Here is a 17,970-nt window from a genome sequence, read left to right on the forward strand (position 1 = left end):
GAAGCCGTGCTTTCAGGGACTCTAATCTACAAGAGGCTGTACTGTGTGTGGAGACACTATTTGGGAATAAGTTTTGCTTATTTTTCCCTGCAGCGTGGATGCGTTACTCTGAAATATTTTTGTAAGGAATGTGCCAGCAGGAACTCAATGCTGCTGAAGACTGGGAGGAATGTGTCTCTCAGAGATCATTTGCATGAGAATGCAAAGGGGTGCATATGTGATACCTGGCAAACAAAGAGTGATGGGTAGCAAGGAAGCAATGAGATTTTGTCAATTGTAAACACATTGTTGTAGAATCACAATTTATGCTAACGCTCAGTATGAGAATTCTGAAATCTCACCAATGCTCCAAGTCATTGGGGGGGACAGGGCAGTCGATATAACTACATAAGACATGGATTACACAGAGCTCCCTCGTTTGAAGCATTATAAAGCAAATGTGCAGGGGTTGGGGGGTATGGTTTGAACAAGACAGCTGAGTGGCTTGGCCCTGTTTATGCCTTGGCCGTATAGCTGTAAGTTTGCTTTGAGTAGTTCTCTTGTGTGTTAAAAGATAGTGCTGGATACTGATGTCTTTATGAGACTCCACTTTGGTGGCTACCTAGAGCTGAAACTACAGGGGGGCAGCTGAGGCCCCCAAGAGCTGAAATTACAGGGTTTTACCTCAGGCCAGACCTACTGTGCTATGGGATGGTGTGACAGGTGGGCAGCTGGTAGGAGGAGTGATGGATGGCATGACTGGCAGGCAGTGTGACCAGCGGGCAGCTGGAAGGAGGAGCAGTGGATGGCATGACCAGCGGGTGGCCAGTTGCAGGAGCAGCGGATGGACAGAAGGCACGACCCATGGACGGCTGGTAAGAGCAAACAGAACGCCGGACTGGCGCAAAGGTGGCTTTGTCTCAGGTTCCCTGAGGGATGCATCAGCATGAGGTGTCAGTGCCCACAGGGACTGGACCAAGTTGTAAGTGGGGCATTTGAAGTGGGGGTAGGGAGAAAGTTGGGTGTGTGGATTGGCTGGTCACAGTACTGGACTGGAGAGCCTGAGAGGCCAAGGACACTGCTCAATGCATCTGAGCTGGGACAGTTACTTGAGAACTGGTTATGAACCTTGGGTGTGATAATTTCCCAAGCTTATGCTAATTGACTTTTCTGCCTCTTTTATTAAAAGTCCATTTCTGCACTCAGACTGTGTGCTTGCGAGGGGGGAAGCGTTGCCTCTCCGAGGCCCCCAGGGGTGTGTGACCTTCCCAGGCTACTGGCTGGGGGCTTGAGCCGGTTCTGTGTGAGATGGATGAAAAGGAACCCCTCGGTGTTGAACCCAGCCCTGGTTGCTGCCAATTCCTTCCGGTGGAAGGGTTACAACAATAATACAGCAACTGCATTATTAGTTAGTCTGGTTGCTGTTACAGATCCGGACTAACACGACTACCGCTCCGGTACTTAACAAGAATACAAATATTTGAGCCAAATAAAGAGATTCAGCAAATCACCAGACACTTCGCTTGGCCTAGTTGGCAGAAGATTTGGTACAAGCAGAGAAGAGCGGTTGCCATCATATTATGCATGTTCATTTTACACTCCAGTAATGTCCCACCTCAGCACAGGGATGTGCCGGTCTGTTCCATGTTGGGGCTGGGGGGACCCCACTGAGCAGGGAACCAAACTCTCCACTCTGCTCCCAGCAGCTGATGCCAGGAAATGAAAAAGGACCAAACACATCAGAATTGTCTTTCCTGATTTATTTACTGTAAGTACCTGACAGACCCCAGTGAGATCTAAGGACACAGATCGGTACAAATCACATCCAGCTCCCCACTCCACCCCCCAGAGATCCTCATTAATTAATTGTGCCCTGCCCCCGCAGCAGCCTCTCTGTTAGTTCTGCCCCTTCCCAGCCCCACATGTGCCTCTCAGGGCCCCTCTGCCAGCCCCAGGGGTTCATCTCCCTCCCCGCTTATCCCTAGGGCTGCAGGGAGGGAGGGAAAGGAGCATCCAGAGGTCATAGAGCTGAGCCAGGGGTTGGGTAGGTCAGAGTCCTCCAAGGTCACAGATATTGAGGCTAGAGAGGCTGGTTTCAGGGACACAGTCGGAGCTGGGATCCTGGCCACACCCCCAGCCAGGGCCGGATTCTCCCCCCAGGGGCGGAGCCCGACGAGAAAGTGAAGATCGGGGCCTCGGCACCAGCATCGATAAATGTCACCTGCCCCCAGTCACAGTCCAGACACACCCGGATCCTGCGGGGGGCCCGGCTCAGGGGCAGGGGGGTCACAGGGGAGGTGAGAGCCCAGAACCGATCATCCCACTGCCACACGGCCCAGATCCCCCCCTCAGGGCTGAGGCTGATCTCTCCCTTCCTGCTCACAGACTCTCTGGCCACCCCCACAGCCCAGCGTCGCCCACCCCCCACCTCCACCTCCCAGCAATGTCTCCCTGAGGTGAACCCCTCACAGCCCAGCACACAGGGCTCAGTGTCGAATCTCTCCGGGTTGTCGGGCAGTCGCTGTCGTGTACGTTCCCATCTCACACTTTTCCCACCCTCAGACAGGACGAGGTGGGGATAAGCCGTGTCCGGATCCAGAGTCACATTGGCTGCAGGGGAGAGAATCAGAGCGTGAGGGGCAGAGCTCAGCCCTGGGGGAGGGTTTGATGGCCAGTGACAGAATCGGGCCCAGCTGGAGGGTGAGTCAGGGAATCTCCTTCCCCCAGGCTGTGACCAACAGCTCTGAGATCTCAGCCCAGGGCTGGGGAGAGTCACTCACAGGCAGGGCTGGGTCAGGGACAGGTTGAAAGGATCGGCTGGGCCAGGCCTGGGGCTCAGGATCTTTCCCCTCCTGCCCCCCACCTCTCCCTGGGGAGGGACCAGAGACTCTGGGAACCCCGGCAGATGGTCCAACTCAGTGACCACTGGCAGAGCTCCACACCCCACACCCTGTGCCCAGCTGCCCCTGGGCTGGACTTTGCTCTGGGGCCTCCCCACTGCACCCGGCCTGCTGGGAAATGTCACAGCTCAGGGAATAACAGGCCACATGCTACCAGGATAGAACCTGCCCCGAATATCACAGCTCAGCAGCAGAAGAGTCCATTAGCCTGGGGCAGGGCGGGAGGGGTTAACACCGGGGAAGGGGTTTGATGGTGGAATGAGACAGAAGCTACGAGTGTTGGAGGAGAAGGGGGATTAGGTTTCTGTGGGGCCCTGGGCCTGAACATGTGGGGGCCCCGCCCCCTTCTGCCTGCTGTCCCCCAGTTCCTCATGCTTCTGTCACAGGAATGGGGTCAGGGCACAGGGCAGGTCCCTCTACACCTACCCAGTGCTCCAGCTGAAGACTGGGCAACTCCCTCACCCTGACTGCGCTCCCTGGCTGGAGTGCTGGGTGGGTGGAGCAGGACAAGCTCAGCAAGACCCCAAGCCCTGACCCCGCTCTCTGGCAAGAGTGGTGGGTGGGCAGCAGGCAGAGCTGGCCCAGGGACATAGAAGCCCATTTTTCCTGGGCCCCACAACCAGCCAGGGGCTCTGCGCTCTGCACCTGTTCTCCCAGTAGCTAATTACCCATTGCAGAGGGAGGGGGAGTGTAGAACAGCGGCTGGTGGAAAGAGGGAGAGGGCCATGCTAGTGATGGGAGGAAAGTGATGCCCTGTGTACCAGAGACAGGCGCAGGCTGGGATCATGGTGGATGCAGAGAGGCAAAAAGAAAGAAGCTCCCAGCTCTGCTCACAGGCGCTCCCCAGGGGTGTGTAATGGCCCCAGGAGAGCCCCTGCCTCTGATCCAGGCTCTGTCCCTCTGCTTGAGTTTGCAGCAGGGGTCACCCACAGACACAGTCCCTGCTCACCTGTCAGGGTGGGGCCACTGCAGAGCTCATGACTTTCTTCAGAGGGGAGAAGATGGAGGAAAGAACAGAGAGGTGATAAGTCACTTCAGCACAGGGTGATCAAACAACCGCCCTCCACCTGCCATACCCATTGAGCGTTTCCCCCATTTTAACAAATTGCACAAACCCCTCCAAAACGCAAAGCAGGTAAATGAACAGACAATGTCTCTTATCGCAACAGAACTGTAAAAGTGACACTGAAAATGGAAAACTTCCAGAAAAATGAAAGAAGCTCCCGCAGGAGGATCTGATTTGGTACAAACATTTCTTGTCAGTGGAAGGAGAATGACACTTACCGATGCCCATGTGCAGTTTGCCTAAAGATGAAAGAGACACACACACGTTAGGGGTTTCCCACTTGTAATGTTTTTATTTCCCTTTATCCTCACCACAGCAGTTCCGACTGAGGAATTATTTCCACACACTCCCCCCTGAAGGAGCTCAGACTGGACAGGTTGTGTTTAGGGTTTTCCTGTCCAACCTCCACCCTCCCCTTTCCAGTAATGGAACCAGTCTGTGCCCTTCCCCCCACTACTAAACAACTGGCTCCACAGAAGAGCTTGGGCTGAAAGCGGAGCCGAGGGAGGAGCAGAGCTACAACTGGGGAGGGAGCTGCTCTGGGGGCAGACTGGAGCTGTGACTGGGATCTGAGCTGGGCTGGAGGCGGAGTGGGAGTGGGTGGTGCTTCCTCCCCACCCCAATGTGGGCTGGCCTGGGCCTCCCAAACATTCCTCAGCGTACCCCTCGGAGGGTGGGTCCTACTGTTTGGGGATCACTTGACTTAAGGTTCTTGTCATCCCTTCTGGTCTCACGCTCTGTATCTCTATTACTGAATTGACCATCAGATTTTCAGATTAGCTTTGTGTGGGAAACTCATCTGGTGTAGTCGTTCCCCACATTTTACAAAGTTACATTAAAACAACCCCCACCTCCAAGTACAATGTTAGTAAGAAAAAAGCACGTCCACAAACAAACAGAAAAGGGATTTTCTTGGAACAAGAGGAATTTAATGCAAACAGTTCCCGCAGTTAAACAAACCCCCACATGAGGATCTAATTTGCTTTCAAAAACTTTTCAGAAGAATGACACTTACTTATTTCTTCATTTAGTTTGTCTGAAATTGAAGAGAAATGAATGTTATATGCAATATAGATGCATGTTAGTTCCCAATGAAACCATGTGACCGGTTTCATTCTTATTGGAGCTCATTAGATGTGCATAAACTGCTGTCCATAGTGTGAGTCAAACCCAGGACGCCGTCATCATAGACAAGGATGAAACCATATCTCCACAAGTCACAGCACTGATTGTAGGAAAGGAGGATATGTAGGGGTGTGTGTGTGTGTTTTCAACCTGACTGGGGCGTACTTACAGTTCACTCATCTGAACGTAGCACACGTGGCCAAGACTTGTTGGCCTCATCATCTGGGAAAGCGATCAATCCAACTCGCCTATAGATGCATGTGTGTGTTAGGCATTTCCCTTTTCTTATGCTTCATTTCTCTTTCTCATCAATAAAACTATGAAGACAGAGAACTCAACATCCTCTTCGGGATGTTAGACAAAAGCATTCAGTGCTCCCTTCTGGTCTTGAGCTCTGTGATTCTATTGCTCTACCAGTTTTTCAAATTAGCTTTTGCTATGAAATCGATCCAGAGTGGTGCTTCCCCACATCTTTGTCCAGCCAAGAGGGCAGGGAACTGGACGTGATGACCTTTTGAGGTCCCTTCCAGTTCTATGGTTCTACAATTCTATTACATTTTTTAGAAAGCTTGTCTCTTTGTCTGTTCAGTCAAGAACTCCTCCAAAATGGGAAGAGGCAGGACCTCCAAATCTGGTCTATGGATTTCTCTTATCAGAACTTAAAGCAGTATTAGGGTTTGTTTGTGTCAGGAAAATGAGTTGTGCCTGGAATGGGATTTCTTCTTACAAAACCAAACAGGATCAACTAATCAAGGACAGTCCTCAAAATTAGCATAACCGAGTGAATATTCAAAGAAACTGAAACAAGATGATCCAGAAAAAATTAGGACGAAGGTGGAATCAGTTTGTTTCTCAATAAACCTTCCAGAACTTTGGAGGAATGTTCTGTTTTGGCACAACTAAATCAATGCTTAAGGTTTGAAAACTAAAAGAAAATGTTACTGGAAACCACATTAACTGGTGCCCTTTTTTGTTAAAACTGAATGGAAAGAGTTTATAGTGACAAAAAATAAATATACACATCATGAAGTTCCCCTCTGTACTAAAAAATTTAATGGAAATATGTTAACAATCCTTACTTCAAAAAAGTCCATAATAAAAATTAACAATCAAAACAACACTGTAATTTTGAAAAATACAATCATTTCAATAAAGCGTGAATCTTTTTCCTTCATTTTCAAACCAGCCCCAACTGACTTAAGAACCTAAGCAATGATGGATTAATCTGCTAGTCAATATATAAACAGGATGTGCGTAATATTGTAGATAGTGTAAGGGATAGTTAGAGCATCTCAGGGGAAATGCAGCACAACCTGCCTATACCGCAGGAGGAGGTAAATGGGTAGTATTTCTTTCCATGTTTCTGTCATTTCTCACTCTAATGGTAACACAACACAATCCATCATTTACAGTCAAGCCCTGAGATACAATCACATCTGCTCTGATCCTACTGACAGATACCGAAAACTCCGCCAAACATTCATAGACCTGAATTACCCACCAGGAGAAGTTTAAAAACAAATCAACAGGGCCAGACGAATACCCAGAAGCCAACTACCCCAAGACAGGCCCAAAAAAGCCAATAACAGAACATCACTGGTCATCACCTGCAGCCCCCAACTCAAACCACTGCAACGCATCATTAAAGCCCTACAACCTATTCTAAATCATGCTGCCACACTCCAGAAGGCTCTAGGTGACAGGCCTGTTCTTTCCTATAGCCAGCCTCCCAACCTTATGAGGATTCTCACCAGCAACCACAGGCTAAACCACAATAATACTAATCCTGGAACTTTTCCTTGCAACAAGCCCTGTTGCCAACTTTGTCCACATAGCTATTCTGGACAAAGATACCATCACTGGACCAAACCACGTTAATTACAGAATCACGGGCACATTCTCCTGGTCCTCAACATCATATATGCCATTATGCCAACAATGCCCACACACCCTGTATATAGGACAGACTGCAAACACTCTTCCACAAAGAATGAATGGACATAGAACAGACATCAAACAATTCCAAATACACGAACCTGTCAGCCAGCACTTTAATGGAGTGGGCCATCCTGTTTAAGACCTGAAAGTTTGTGTTCTATTGAAAAGGGACTTTAACAAGTGTCTACAGGGGGGATGCTCAGAACTAACATTCATATTGAAATTCGACACATTAACCCATGTTCTGAAGAGGGACAGCAATTACCTGACCCATTATAAGGACTCTTTTACATACTTTGATGCTTTATTTAACTCTTAACTTCCCCACATCACACCCTCCGCCGTCCCTCCGCTCTTCTGATTTGCCAACCTTGATAACAATTTTTCTGATTTGTCAACGCTGATAACAATTTTTGGACCTCTGTGCTTTATATACTGAGTCTGTGCTCATAAGGCTCTGATCTGAAGAAGTAGGTCTGTCGCACAGAAGCTCATCACCTAATACATTATTTTGTTAGTCTTTAAAGTGCGACTAGACTGCTTTTTAGTATTGCTAGAATACAGACTAACATGGCTGCCACTCTGTGTCTGATGGTAACTGGAACTGCACAGCATGCTTTTGGAACAAATAAGTTTTTTAATTAATTAGCATGAGTGGTGGATCTCAAGTTTGTACCATTCTCACCCCACAATTAAATAGAAGCCGAACCTCATTGTGAACCAGTTGACCAAAGACTTTGGCATTCCATAGTTCCAGATGCTTAACTCACTTTGCCCTCCGAGATCTCTTCTACGTACCTTTGAACTTGCTCAGAGTCTCGGAGAGAGCAACAGTTTTCATGGAGAAACAACTGACTTGTCCTTCCAGTTCAGGGGAAATCTCCTCTGGCGGCTGGAACTTCCCCTTCTCACACCTGGACAGAAACAACATCAGAATTTAGTGACTCGGTTCTTCAGTTCTTGCCAGTGAGTCTCTGCTCTGAGGGGCTGGGAGTTAGAATCCCTCGGCCTCTCCCAGCCTGAGAGCAGGTGCAGCACAGCCCAGGGCCCTGCAACATTCCCCTCGCAGGCCCCATTCAGATTCTAGAACTACGGCCTGGAGAGACCAGCTCTGGGGACAAAAGGGGAATTGCGTCTCCATGGCCCATTCACGCCTTGGCCTCCAGGCTCTGAGGGACAGGATGCTGCCAGTGGAAGTGCTGTACAAATCTGCCCACTAGGAACTAGACTCAGACACCAATTCACCCAGTGCCCAGCAGTGACAAGCCGATGTTCCAGCCTCATAGTCCTGGGGCAGCCGGTCCCCCAGGGAGGTGACACCTCTTGGAAATACTTGAGGTCAGACTTTGCCATTGAGGGGATAATTGGAAAGTCTGTGCAAGGGTGAGACCCTCAGGCTGGAGGTGATCAGGGAAATTTGTAGCTTAGATGGGACCTTCCCCTAACATCTCACCATAGAGCCCTGGGGAGATTCAGTGGTAACACCACCTCCAAGATATTTCCCAACACTGAGAGGTGTGAGGGGGACTGAGAGCCACGTACCTGCTCAAGGTGCTTCTGACGTCCTACAGGGGAAGGAGAGAAAAGAATCTCAGTCCCACACAACACGCACAGGGGATCCCAGGGAAGGGAGTTTGCAAATCGAGGGAAGAGGGGCCCTGCCCTGGCCCCAGGGCCTTGGATTCCCTGAGCTAATGGGGCTTTGCCATCTCTAATATCTCTATGTCTGTAACTCGAGACCTTGGACTGCTGGACCCCAGAGCTTATGATTCAGGAACCTCCCTTCCCTGTGAGGGGAGCTGGGATGTTTGTAGCCATAGGCACCAGCTTCCACTTCTCCCAGGGGATGCAGAACCCCACTCCCACTCCACCCCCTCCGGCAACGCCACTCTTTGCCCCACCTCTTCCTGCCCCCACACTTCCCCTTCCCCACCTGTGCCCATCCCCTCCCTCCAGCACACCCTGGACCTGATCCTTTCCTCCCCCCAGCTGACTGTGGCAGGCAGGACGTACAGGGAGAAGTGGAGGAGCTGTGGCTGGTGGGTGCAAAGCACCAACTTAATTTTTTCTCTGGGATCTCCAGCCCTGGGGCTCACACAGAGTCTCTGTGTCTCCCTCAGTCTCACCTGCAGGAATTCACTCGCTGGCTTCTGACACTTCCCCTCCATCTCACCCATCAGCTCACTCAGACGGGAAATCTGCACAGAGAGTTCACTGACATTGTCATTCTGGCTCCTCACAATCTCCTCCTCCAGCTTCTCCAGCCGGGCCAGCAGGGGTTGCTCTTGTTCCTCCAGGAACTGCCGCAGCTGCTGGAATTCCCACACGATTTTCTGCCTCTCCCTTTGTGTCTGTCTCTGTAGGAAGACAGGGGAAGGGCTGGTCAGGGACACGGGTGGAGCCTGGGCCCTGTCATGGGGAGCTGAGTGCGCAGGAGGGAGAACGCCTTTGAAAAACCTGATATCTCACGTTTGACTCTATTCTGTGCACAAAGGATTCTCTCTCAATTTCCCCCTTTGTCCCCTGTTATCTCTGAAAGGGAGGTTGCCAAGGTTGCCAGTTAGCACATTCTGGCTGTGTCTACACGTGCCCCAGACTTCGAAATGGCCATGCAAATGGCCATTTCGAAGTTTACTAATGAAGCGATGAAATGCATATTCAGCGCTTCATTAGCATGCGGGCGGCAGTGGCGCTTCGAAATTGACGAGCCTTGCCGCTGCGCGGCGCGTCCCGACAGGGCTCCTTTTCGAAAGGACGCCACCTTCTTCGAAGTCCCCTTATTCCCATGAACTCATGGGAATAAGGGGACTTCGAAGTAGGCGGGGCCCTTTCGAAAAGGAGCCCCGTCTGGACGCGCCGCACGGCGGCAAGGCTCGTCAATTTCGAAGCGCCACTGCCGCCCGCATGCTAATGAAGTGCTGAATATGCATTTCAGCGCTTCATTAGTAAACTTCAAAATGGCCATTTGCATGGCCATTTCGAAGTCTGGGGCACGTGTAGACACAGCCTCTGTCATTCATGGCCTCTGGGAGTTCAGACTCCGAGCAGCAGGAGGCCGGGCTCAGCACCGCACTGACAGAGATGCAAGTGGAGGAAAAAGAAGGAAGTGAACAGACACAGCAGGCAGCGCTTCTTGGGGACAGTGAGTTCCCTTGGGGAGGATTTGTGGGAAAGCCACAGGGGATAGATACTAACTCATCCCCTGCAATGGAAGCTCAGGGCTTGTCTGCACACGGCTCTAACCCAGCAATCCCCATTCACAGAGACACTCACTATCCCTCCTTCACCAAGGCCCCACAGAAGTCTGCCTCCAAACAGACCTCCTTCTGCCAGCCCTGGTGGTTCATAACAATCGGCACCTACCAGGTACTCCTGGGTTTTCCCCTCTCCAGTCACTTTCAGTCCCAGCAGCTTTTCTCTCTCTTCTCTCAGAGTCTTCAAATGGTCCTGGATTTTTTCCTGTGGAAATAAAAAGGATTTGGGAGGTTTTACTTTGGGTTGAGCGCTGGGTATTTCTCTCCACCAAGATAACTCAAGATAACTTTTAGTTTTATTTGCTTGATGACATCGAGACTCCCCAGGAGAGGACACATTATTAATGCAGCCCCAGGGCTGGTCACAGCCAGACGTGTTACAAATCCACGTTAGGGCTTTTTAGTAATTTGCGAGAGATCTGGATTCTGCCCAAAGCTTTGTTGGTACTTGCGAATTGCCGAGAGGTGCAGCACATTCCAGGGCACTGGAGTCACATGGGGGTGAATCAGCTGCTCCATCTGAGCCCTGTTGTGGGTGGGCTGAGGGCACCTTGAGGCCCACACAGCGTTCAGCCCAGCGACCTCCTCTAGTGCCGGCTGCAGCATCTGAATTTAACCCCTCGTGGAGCTGCACAGGAGTTCAGCCTCCCAGTGGGAAACCTCCTCTCCCTGCTGGGCCTGGGGCCTTCAGCAGCGCGTCTTTCCCTCCCAACGGTGCTCCTCTTCACTGCTCAGTGCTGGTGAGATGGGCCTCATAGCGTCACAGCTGCCTTTATAGCAGGTAAAATCTTTACGTCAAAAAGAATCTCATCCCAGCCTGGGTCTCCAGTAACGTTCTCTGTATTTCTTAGGACTTGTCTACACTGGTTTTGGTTTTGTTTTGTTTTCCTAGAAAAGCTCCTTTATAGGTGGGGGGCAGATCCCACAAACCCTTGTGCCCACACTGCAAACCTTGCTAGTCTGGTCTAACAGGGCATTTAACTCAAAACAGTAACTCCCCCAAAACAAACAACTTCCACTGACCTCCTCCCCCTTTCCAATTTGAAACTGACTCAGTGTGTACGAAGGAGAGGAAATTAAGACTTAATTGGCCTCTTGGGAGACATCCCATCCTAGCTCGTATTTCAAAACTGGGCTCTCTAGTGTGAATGCTCCATATTGAAATGCTCTGGCAGTGCGAGCACTCGTCTCAGAAATAACTTATTTAGCTGTTAGAACACTGAGATAAGTTACTGCTGAAAACCCTGCAGTGCGGACACAGCCTTAGGGCAGGTCTACACGGGTCACGGAACGGACGACCTTCTGGGGCGTTGTTTTGCACCTGCGTGAAACGGCTCGTTCTGGGGCCTAGGCTGCCCCCGGAGCTCCTTGCAAGCCGCACGGATGAAGGACTGCCGACCGGAGGAGCGCACCCATCGACATTTGGCAGTGAGGACAGGGACCAAAGTCGACGGCTGCAGAATTGATTTTCGGTATGCAATTGGTGTAACTAAAGTTGCGTAGCAGCCGTCGACATTCCCAGTTAGAGCAGATGTCGCCTCAGGGGATGTCAGGCTACTTTGAAGGCAGGCTAGAAGCAAAAAGTGAAGCTGGCCCAAATATTGGGCTGAAAAACGCCTGTTGCTTGAATAGGCTCCCTCTCTCCCCACTCCTCCCCCACAGGCATTCGTTAAGCATCCCCCCAAAATGGACGCCTGTACCAGGTGGCAGAGTTACATGTCTTTCAAGCAGCCACCTCCCAGACTTACAGAACAAAAAGCCATTTACAAGCCCTCAGGTTAATTGTTCAGTCATGAGGAAAACTAACCCCAGAATCTCCAGCAATGGCCGTTATTAGCACCTCTAACTCTGAACAAGCACACAGGGCGTATTTCCAACTACACACAACAATTACACACTCAGCAGGTCAGAACATTAAATGTAATCAGTTACAAAACATCTTTTGTTCAAAGTATCTCTAAACTATACAGATTTACAGTCACAGCCCATTTTCCATACAGCACAGGGGGGAGGGGTGTCCCTCACAAAGGCAAACTTAAAAACTTCCTTTGTTGCCTTTTTGCCAGGCTGGAGCATCACTAATTTGTACAGCAACTTTCAGGCCCTGAAGGCTGCACACACCGGAATGGTGCCATTGACTTGTCAGTAAAATGCAAAGTTATTACCCATCAGCCTGGACAGCAGCTCTGTACCTTGTACTCCTGGGCAGCCTCCTCCATGGGAACCACAGTGTGAGCGCGGTGAGCCCGGGACTCTCTGCAGATCAGACAGATGAGGGTTTGATCCTCTTCACAGAACAGTTTCAGAGCCTCCTGGTGCTCCCCACACACCCCGTCCCCGCCTGCTCCCTTCGCTGCCTGCAAACTCAGCCGTTTGACGAGTTCTGCCATGTTGGCCAGCTGCCTGTTGGGCCGGAGGTGTCTCTGTTGCACAGGTTTTCTGCACTGAGGGCAGGAGGTGGCTGGGTCGGGTCCCTCCCAGCACTGGCTGATGCAGGCTTGGCAGAAGTTGTGCCCACACTCTGTAATCACTGGGTCCTTAAAGAACTCCAGACAGATGGGACATGTGGCTTCTTCCTGCAGACTTTCCAGGGGGCTCCCTGCAGCCATGGCTCCCTCTGGGCTGGGAACAGGGTGAGTTTCACTTTCCTGAGCTCACACTGTGCCCCACCTTCAGCAAGTGCTGGGCGTTTCCCTTCCTGGAACTGACTCTGGTTTGCTGAATTGGAAGGCACCAGTGGTAACAATTCTGCCCTGGAGGCTTTGGTGAAAAACGTGCCACTAGGGCTCTGGTCCTGATGTGGAGGGTCACTGGGGCTTCACAGGCACATCAGCATCCACTTGTCCCAATGAGCTTTCAGGAGCTTGGTGGGTCTTTGTGTCTAAGACGTCACCTGCTTCCGGACAGATCCATCAAAGAGAACCACAGACCCCCACCTACAGCCCCCAGCTAAAATCTCTCCAGCACTTCATCAGGGATCTACAACCTATCCCAGATGACAATTCCTCACTGGCAGAAAGCTGGGGAGACAGGCCCGTCCTTGTCCAGGGAGAGATGCCCCTCCCCAACCTGGAACACTTTGTTACCCGCAACCCACACCCACACAAGAAACACTATTCCAGGAACCAATCCCTGCAGGAAACCCATTGCCAACCCTGTCCGCACATCTACCCTAGTGACATCAGCATGGGACCTGCTGTTCTATCCAGGGTTCATTCACATCCACATCTGTTAATGCGATATTGGCCGTCATGTGCCAGCAACGCCCCTCTGCCGTGTACATTGGACAAACCAGACTGTCTCTATGCAAAGGAGTAAATGGGCACAAACCAGACATCGAGAATGGTGACACACACAAACCAGTAGGAGAGCACTTTAACCGCCCTGGGCACTCAGCTACAGATGTGAAAGTTGCCAAACTTGAGCAAATAACTATGAACCAGACTGCAACGTGGATCTGCTGGGCTGGAATTCATATGCAACTTTGACACCCTCGGAATGGCTCTGAAGAGGGACTGGGAATGGCCATCTTGTTACAAGTCGTAGTTTTCCCCTTCACGTATTCTTACCTTCCTGTCACTGTTGGGAATAGGCCACATCCACCCTGACTTAACCTCCTCAGCACCGGCGTAACACTCCCAGCTCGGCATGTATATTGCAGTGTCTGTCATCTGAACATTCACATCATGAATCTGGCAAAATGACCTGCAGCCCACGAGAGCTTCAAAAATGTCCTAAAAAATGTGCTAGTTTTTAAGGTGCCACAGATCTCCTTGTTATTTTGGCTGAAACTGACTAACATGTCTACTTCTCTGGAACTTGACAAAGTGCTAGCCTGACTTGGCAAAACTCATTTTTTAGATACAATTTTGACAGGGTTTTAAGCAATTTATGTTTAATTAAACTTTCACACTTGCACATCTGCATCTCTACTATTTAATTCCGGTGTTCATAAATTCAGATTTTCACAGTGGTGGGATGTTAAGAGGGAATCAGACAATACTTTGGTCAGACAATAACTATTTAGTGATGTGAGAAATAGATTCAGAAAACTAAAGCATTAAAATAGGTTGTCAATATCACATATCAACATTTGCAAGGTAAGTGTGTGTAAATCAAAGTCTAATGAGTTCTTGCTGTTGTTACTGGGCCCATCGGTGAAATTTAAATTTTATAAATGGAAAGATTTTTTAAATATTTACAGACATCACATGATAAAAATCTAAGCCTTTTGAGTCCAGTGATATTAAAAAAATACACAGGCCAAAAACTTGGTTAAGCTGGAATTAATGTTTCAAACAAGGCCCGCTTTTTATTTAAACTCAGCTACGCCTACGCTAAGAGATACATTTGAATTAATTAAAATTGATTTTGTACGGTTGGGTTTATAAATTCAAATTTGAGTATCCTCACCTCCTCACACGCTCCCCACAAACTCATCTTATTACTGCCACACTCAATTGCCAAACATCAACTGTTGTAGCAATGCATTGTGGGAACCTTCCCCACAGTTCCCACAGCCCTATAGCATTCTGGGTATTTTCACTGGTACAGCACGTGAAAAAATGCCCCACAAGTGGTTGTGCCTATGTGATGTCTTTTTACCACATTGCTTTCTATGGGAGGGAAATGAGGGCTACGCAAACGGCCATTTTTCCAGGAGGAAGGAAGGAAGGAAAAGTAGAGCACACAAAGATTGCCAAATGAACTGAAATCCCTTGCTTGTAGAACTGCATTGCTTTTCATAACTGTACCTGTAGCTGGATTATCAAAGGTTTTACAAAAAGCAGCAGGTGTCTGAGTCTTAAGTGGCCCTCCAGCCACTCTCCCCGCTCCCTTGATTACATAGTATCCCTGAGAACAATACGGGAACAATGCAAAGCTTGAAGAAAGAGTAGGATTGCAGAAGTTTTGAAAAAAGATTTTGTGAGGCAGGATTTCGGCTTCCCAGTCCACTCCACAGCTTCTGTGCCCTGGGATCACCCAGCAGCCTGTGTCTTCTCACCTGGCCCTCCAGCCATTCGCCCTGTGTCAAGGGAGCCAAAGCTTGATGAAAGAGGATAGAAAAGGCTAGAAAGAGACACTGGGATTCCCAGTACACCAGCTGTCCAACACAGGATGGCACTGAAATCTCTGGCCTTTATAACTGCAACAGCAAACATTTTACAAAAAAGCAGCAGGTGTCTGCAACAGGAAAGTTTGTGACAGCCCCAGAGTGGCGTTTTCTGTGGTTTGATACAGCCTGGTCTTTCTGTTTCTTGGCGTTCAAGCCCTCAGGAGTCCCTCTGGTCACAGTCTTAAACTTTTCTGTTCGGCCATGAGAAAGAGAAGCTGACCGGTGTGAGAGTGGGAGCTGCCATTGTCACAGAACCCAGGGTTCCTGGAGCCGGGGTATCTGGAGAAACAGCCGCCAGTGAACAAGTCAGTGGGAAATCAGGAGAGTTTGTGCCCCGCCCCACCCGAGTGGGGTTTTCTGGAGTTTGATGCCGTCACAGACAGGGAACAGCTGCACTTCAGCTACCGCATGTCATTATCTGGCCCCACTGCTGCACAGTCTGAGCCCCTCGCATACGGCGCTGTGCTGCAGTCAGGGAAGGGCTGCAATGTCTGTTTTAGAGGAGAGAACGATCAGGCCCAGAGAAGAGAAGCGACTTGCCTGAGTTCACACAGCAGGGCCTGGAACGTGCATGTGCTCAGAGTAACGTCACACCAGAACTACTAGGTGACCCTTTCCCCCTGCAGCTGGGACCTGGGAGGAGAAGGGGACGGACAGACACGCACCCCAGTCAGAGCTGGCTTGAGGGGCGCTGCACTGCAGGAGGAGGCAGAGCGCACACCAAGCTGGATTACTCAACTCTGACCCTCCCTATTCCTGGGACCCCCCTCTTTAAATACCCCTCTGGAAACCACCCCCCGACTCATGCAGCCGGTGAAGCAGGTCTTTGCCCGTGAAAGCTCGTGCTCCAAAATATCTGTCAGTGTCGAAGGTGCCCCAGGACTTCTTGTTGTTCTCAAAGATACAGACTAACGCGGCTCCTCTCTGATGCTGGACACGTAGGTGTGGTTCACTCTCCCACGCAGGGTCACTTGAACCACATACACAGAGAGCAAATGAGTCTCCCCCACAGCCTTAGCTAAGCGGGAGGTGGCTTTTAGCTCAAACTGCAGAGGCTCAGGCACGAAGCTCCAGAGATCACTGGTTCAGATCTGCCTGTGGGAAGTTACAAGTGGGGGTTCACCTGGGTTGTCCCTGGGTCTCTGATGCTCAAGATGCTCTTCTCCAGCTCGTGGAAACGTGTAACCCACACACCCGGGAGTATTTTCATGTCTGGAACACCAGTCCTGGAACTTTTCCTTGCAACAAGGCCTGCTGCCAACTTCATCCACAGATCTATTCTGGAGATACCATCACTGGGCCTAACCAGGTTATTCACAGAACCACGGGCACATTGTATCTAAAAAATGAGTTTTGCCAAGTCGGACTATCACTTTGTCAAGTTCCAGAGAAGTAGCCATGTTAGTCAGTTTCAGCCAAATAATGAGATCTGTGGCACCTAAAAAACTAGCACATTTTTTAGGACATTTTTGAAGCTCTCGTGGGCTGCAGGTCATTTTGCCAGATTCATGATGTGAATGTTCAGATGACAGACACTGCAATATACATGCCGAGCTGGGAGTGTTACACCGGTGCTGAGGAGGTTAAGTCAGGGTGGATGTGGCCTACTCCTAACAGTGACAATACATGCAGGTGAGAATACATGCAGGGGAAAACTACGACTTGTAACAAGATGGCCATTCCCAGTCCCTCTTCAGAGCCATTCCAAGGGTGTCAAAGTTGCATATGAATTCCAGCCCAGCAGATCCACGTTGCAGTCTGGTTCATAGTTATTTGCTCAAGTTTGGCAACTTTCACATCTGTAGCTGAGTGCCCAGGGCGGTTAAAGTGCTCTCCTACTGGTTTGTGTGTGTCACCATTCTCGATGTCTGGTTTGTGCCCATTTACTCCTTTGCATAGAGACAGTCTGGTTTGTCCAATGTACACGGCAGAGGGGCGTTGCTGGCACATGACGGCCAATATCGCATTAACAGATGTGGATGTGAATGAACCCTGGATAGAACAGCAGGTCCCATGCTGATGTCACTAGGGTAGATGTGCGGACAGGGTTGGCAATGGGTTTCCTGAAGGGATTGGTTCCTGGAATAGTGTTTCTTGTGTGGGTGTGGGTTGCGGGTAAGTAAGTGTTCCAGGTTGGGGAGGGGCATCTCTCCCTAGACAAGGACGGGCCTGTCTCTCCAGCTTTCTGCCAGTGAGGAATTGTCATCTGGGATAGGTTGTAGATCCCTGATGAAGTGCTGGAGAGATTTTAGCTGGGGGCTGTAGGTGGGGGTCTGTGGTTCTCTTTGATGGATCTGTCCAGAAGCAGGTGACGTCTTAGACACACAGACCCACCAAGCTCCTGAAAGCTCATTGGGACAAGTGGATGCTCATGTGCCTGTGAAGCCTCAGTGACCCTCCACATCAGGACCAGAGCCCTAGTGGCACGTTTTTCACCAAAGCCTCCAGGGCGGAATTGTTACCACTGGTGCCTTCCAATTCAGCAAACCAGAGTCAGTTCCAGGAAGGGAAACGCCCAGCACTTGCTGAAGGTGGGGCACAGTGTGAGCTCAGGAAAGTGAAACTCACCCTGTTCCCAGCCCAGAGGGAGCC

At 50.2% G+C, this 17,970-nt stretch overlaps 1 protein-coding gene across 1 annotated transcript; it reads right to left on the minus strand.

Moving 5' to 3' along the window:
• Positions 1-1,944: 1,944 nt before the first annotated feature.
• LOC142024893 (zinc finger protein RFP-like) lies at positions 1,945-12,871 on the minus strand. The gene is made up of 6 exons (XM_075017216.1): positions 12,455-12,871; positions 10,372-10,467; positions 9,135-9,365; positions 8,551-8,573; positions 7,807-7,922; positions 1,945-2,589 (listed from the first exon to the last, which is right to left on the minus strand). The coding sequence occupies exons 1-6, from the start codon at positions 12,869-12,871 to the stop codon at positions 2,075-2,077; spliced, it is 1,398 nt and encodes a 465-aa protein (XP_074873317.1). The 3' UTR covers positions 1,945-2,074.
• Positions 12,872-17,970: the final 5,099 nt, after the last annotated feature.

This window comes from Carettochelys insculpta, chromosome 22, assembly GCF_033958435.1.
Source record: "Carettochelys insculpta isolate YL-2023 chromosome 22, ASM3395843v1, whole genome shotgun sequence".
Lineage (NCBI taxonomy): Eukaryota > Metazoa > Chordata > Testudines > Carettochelyidae > Carettochelys > Carettochelys insculpta.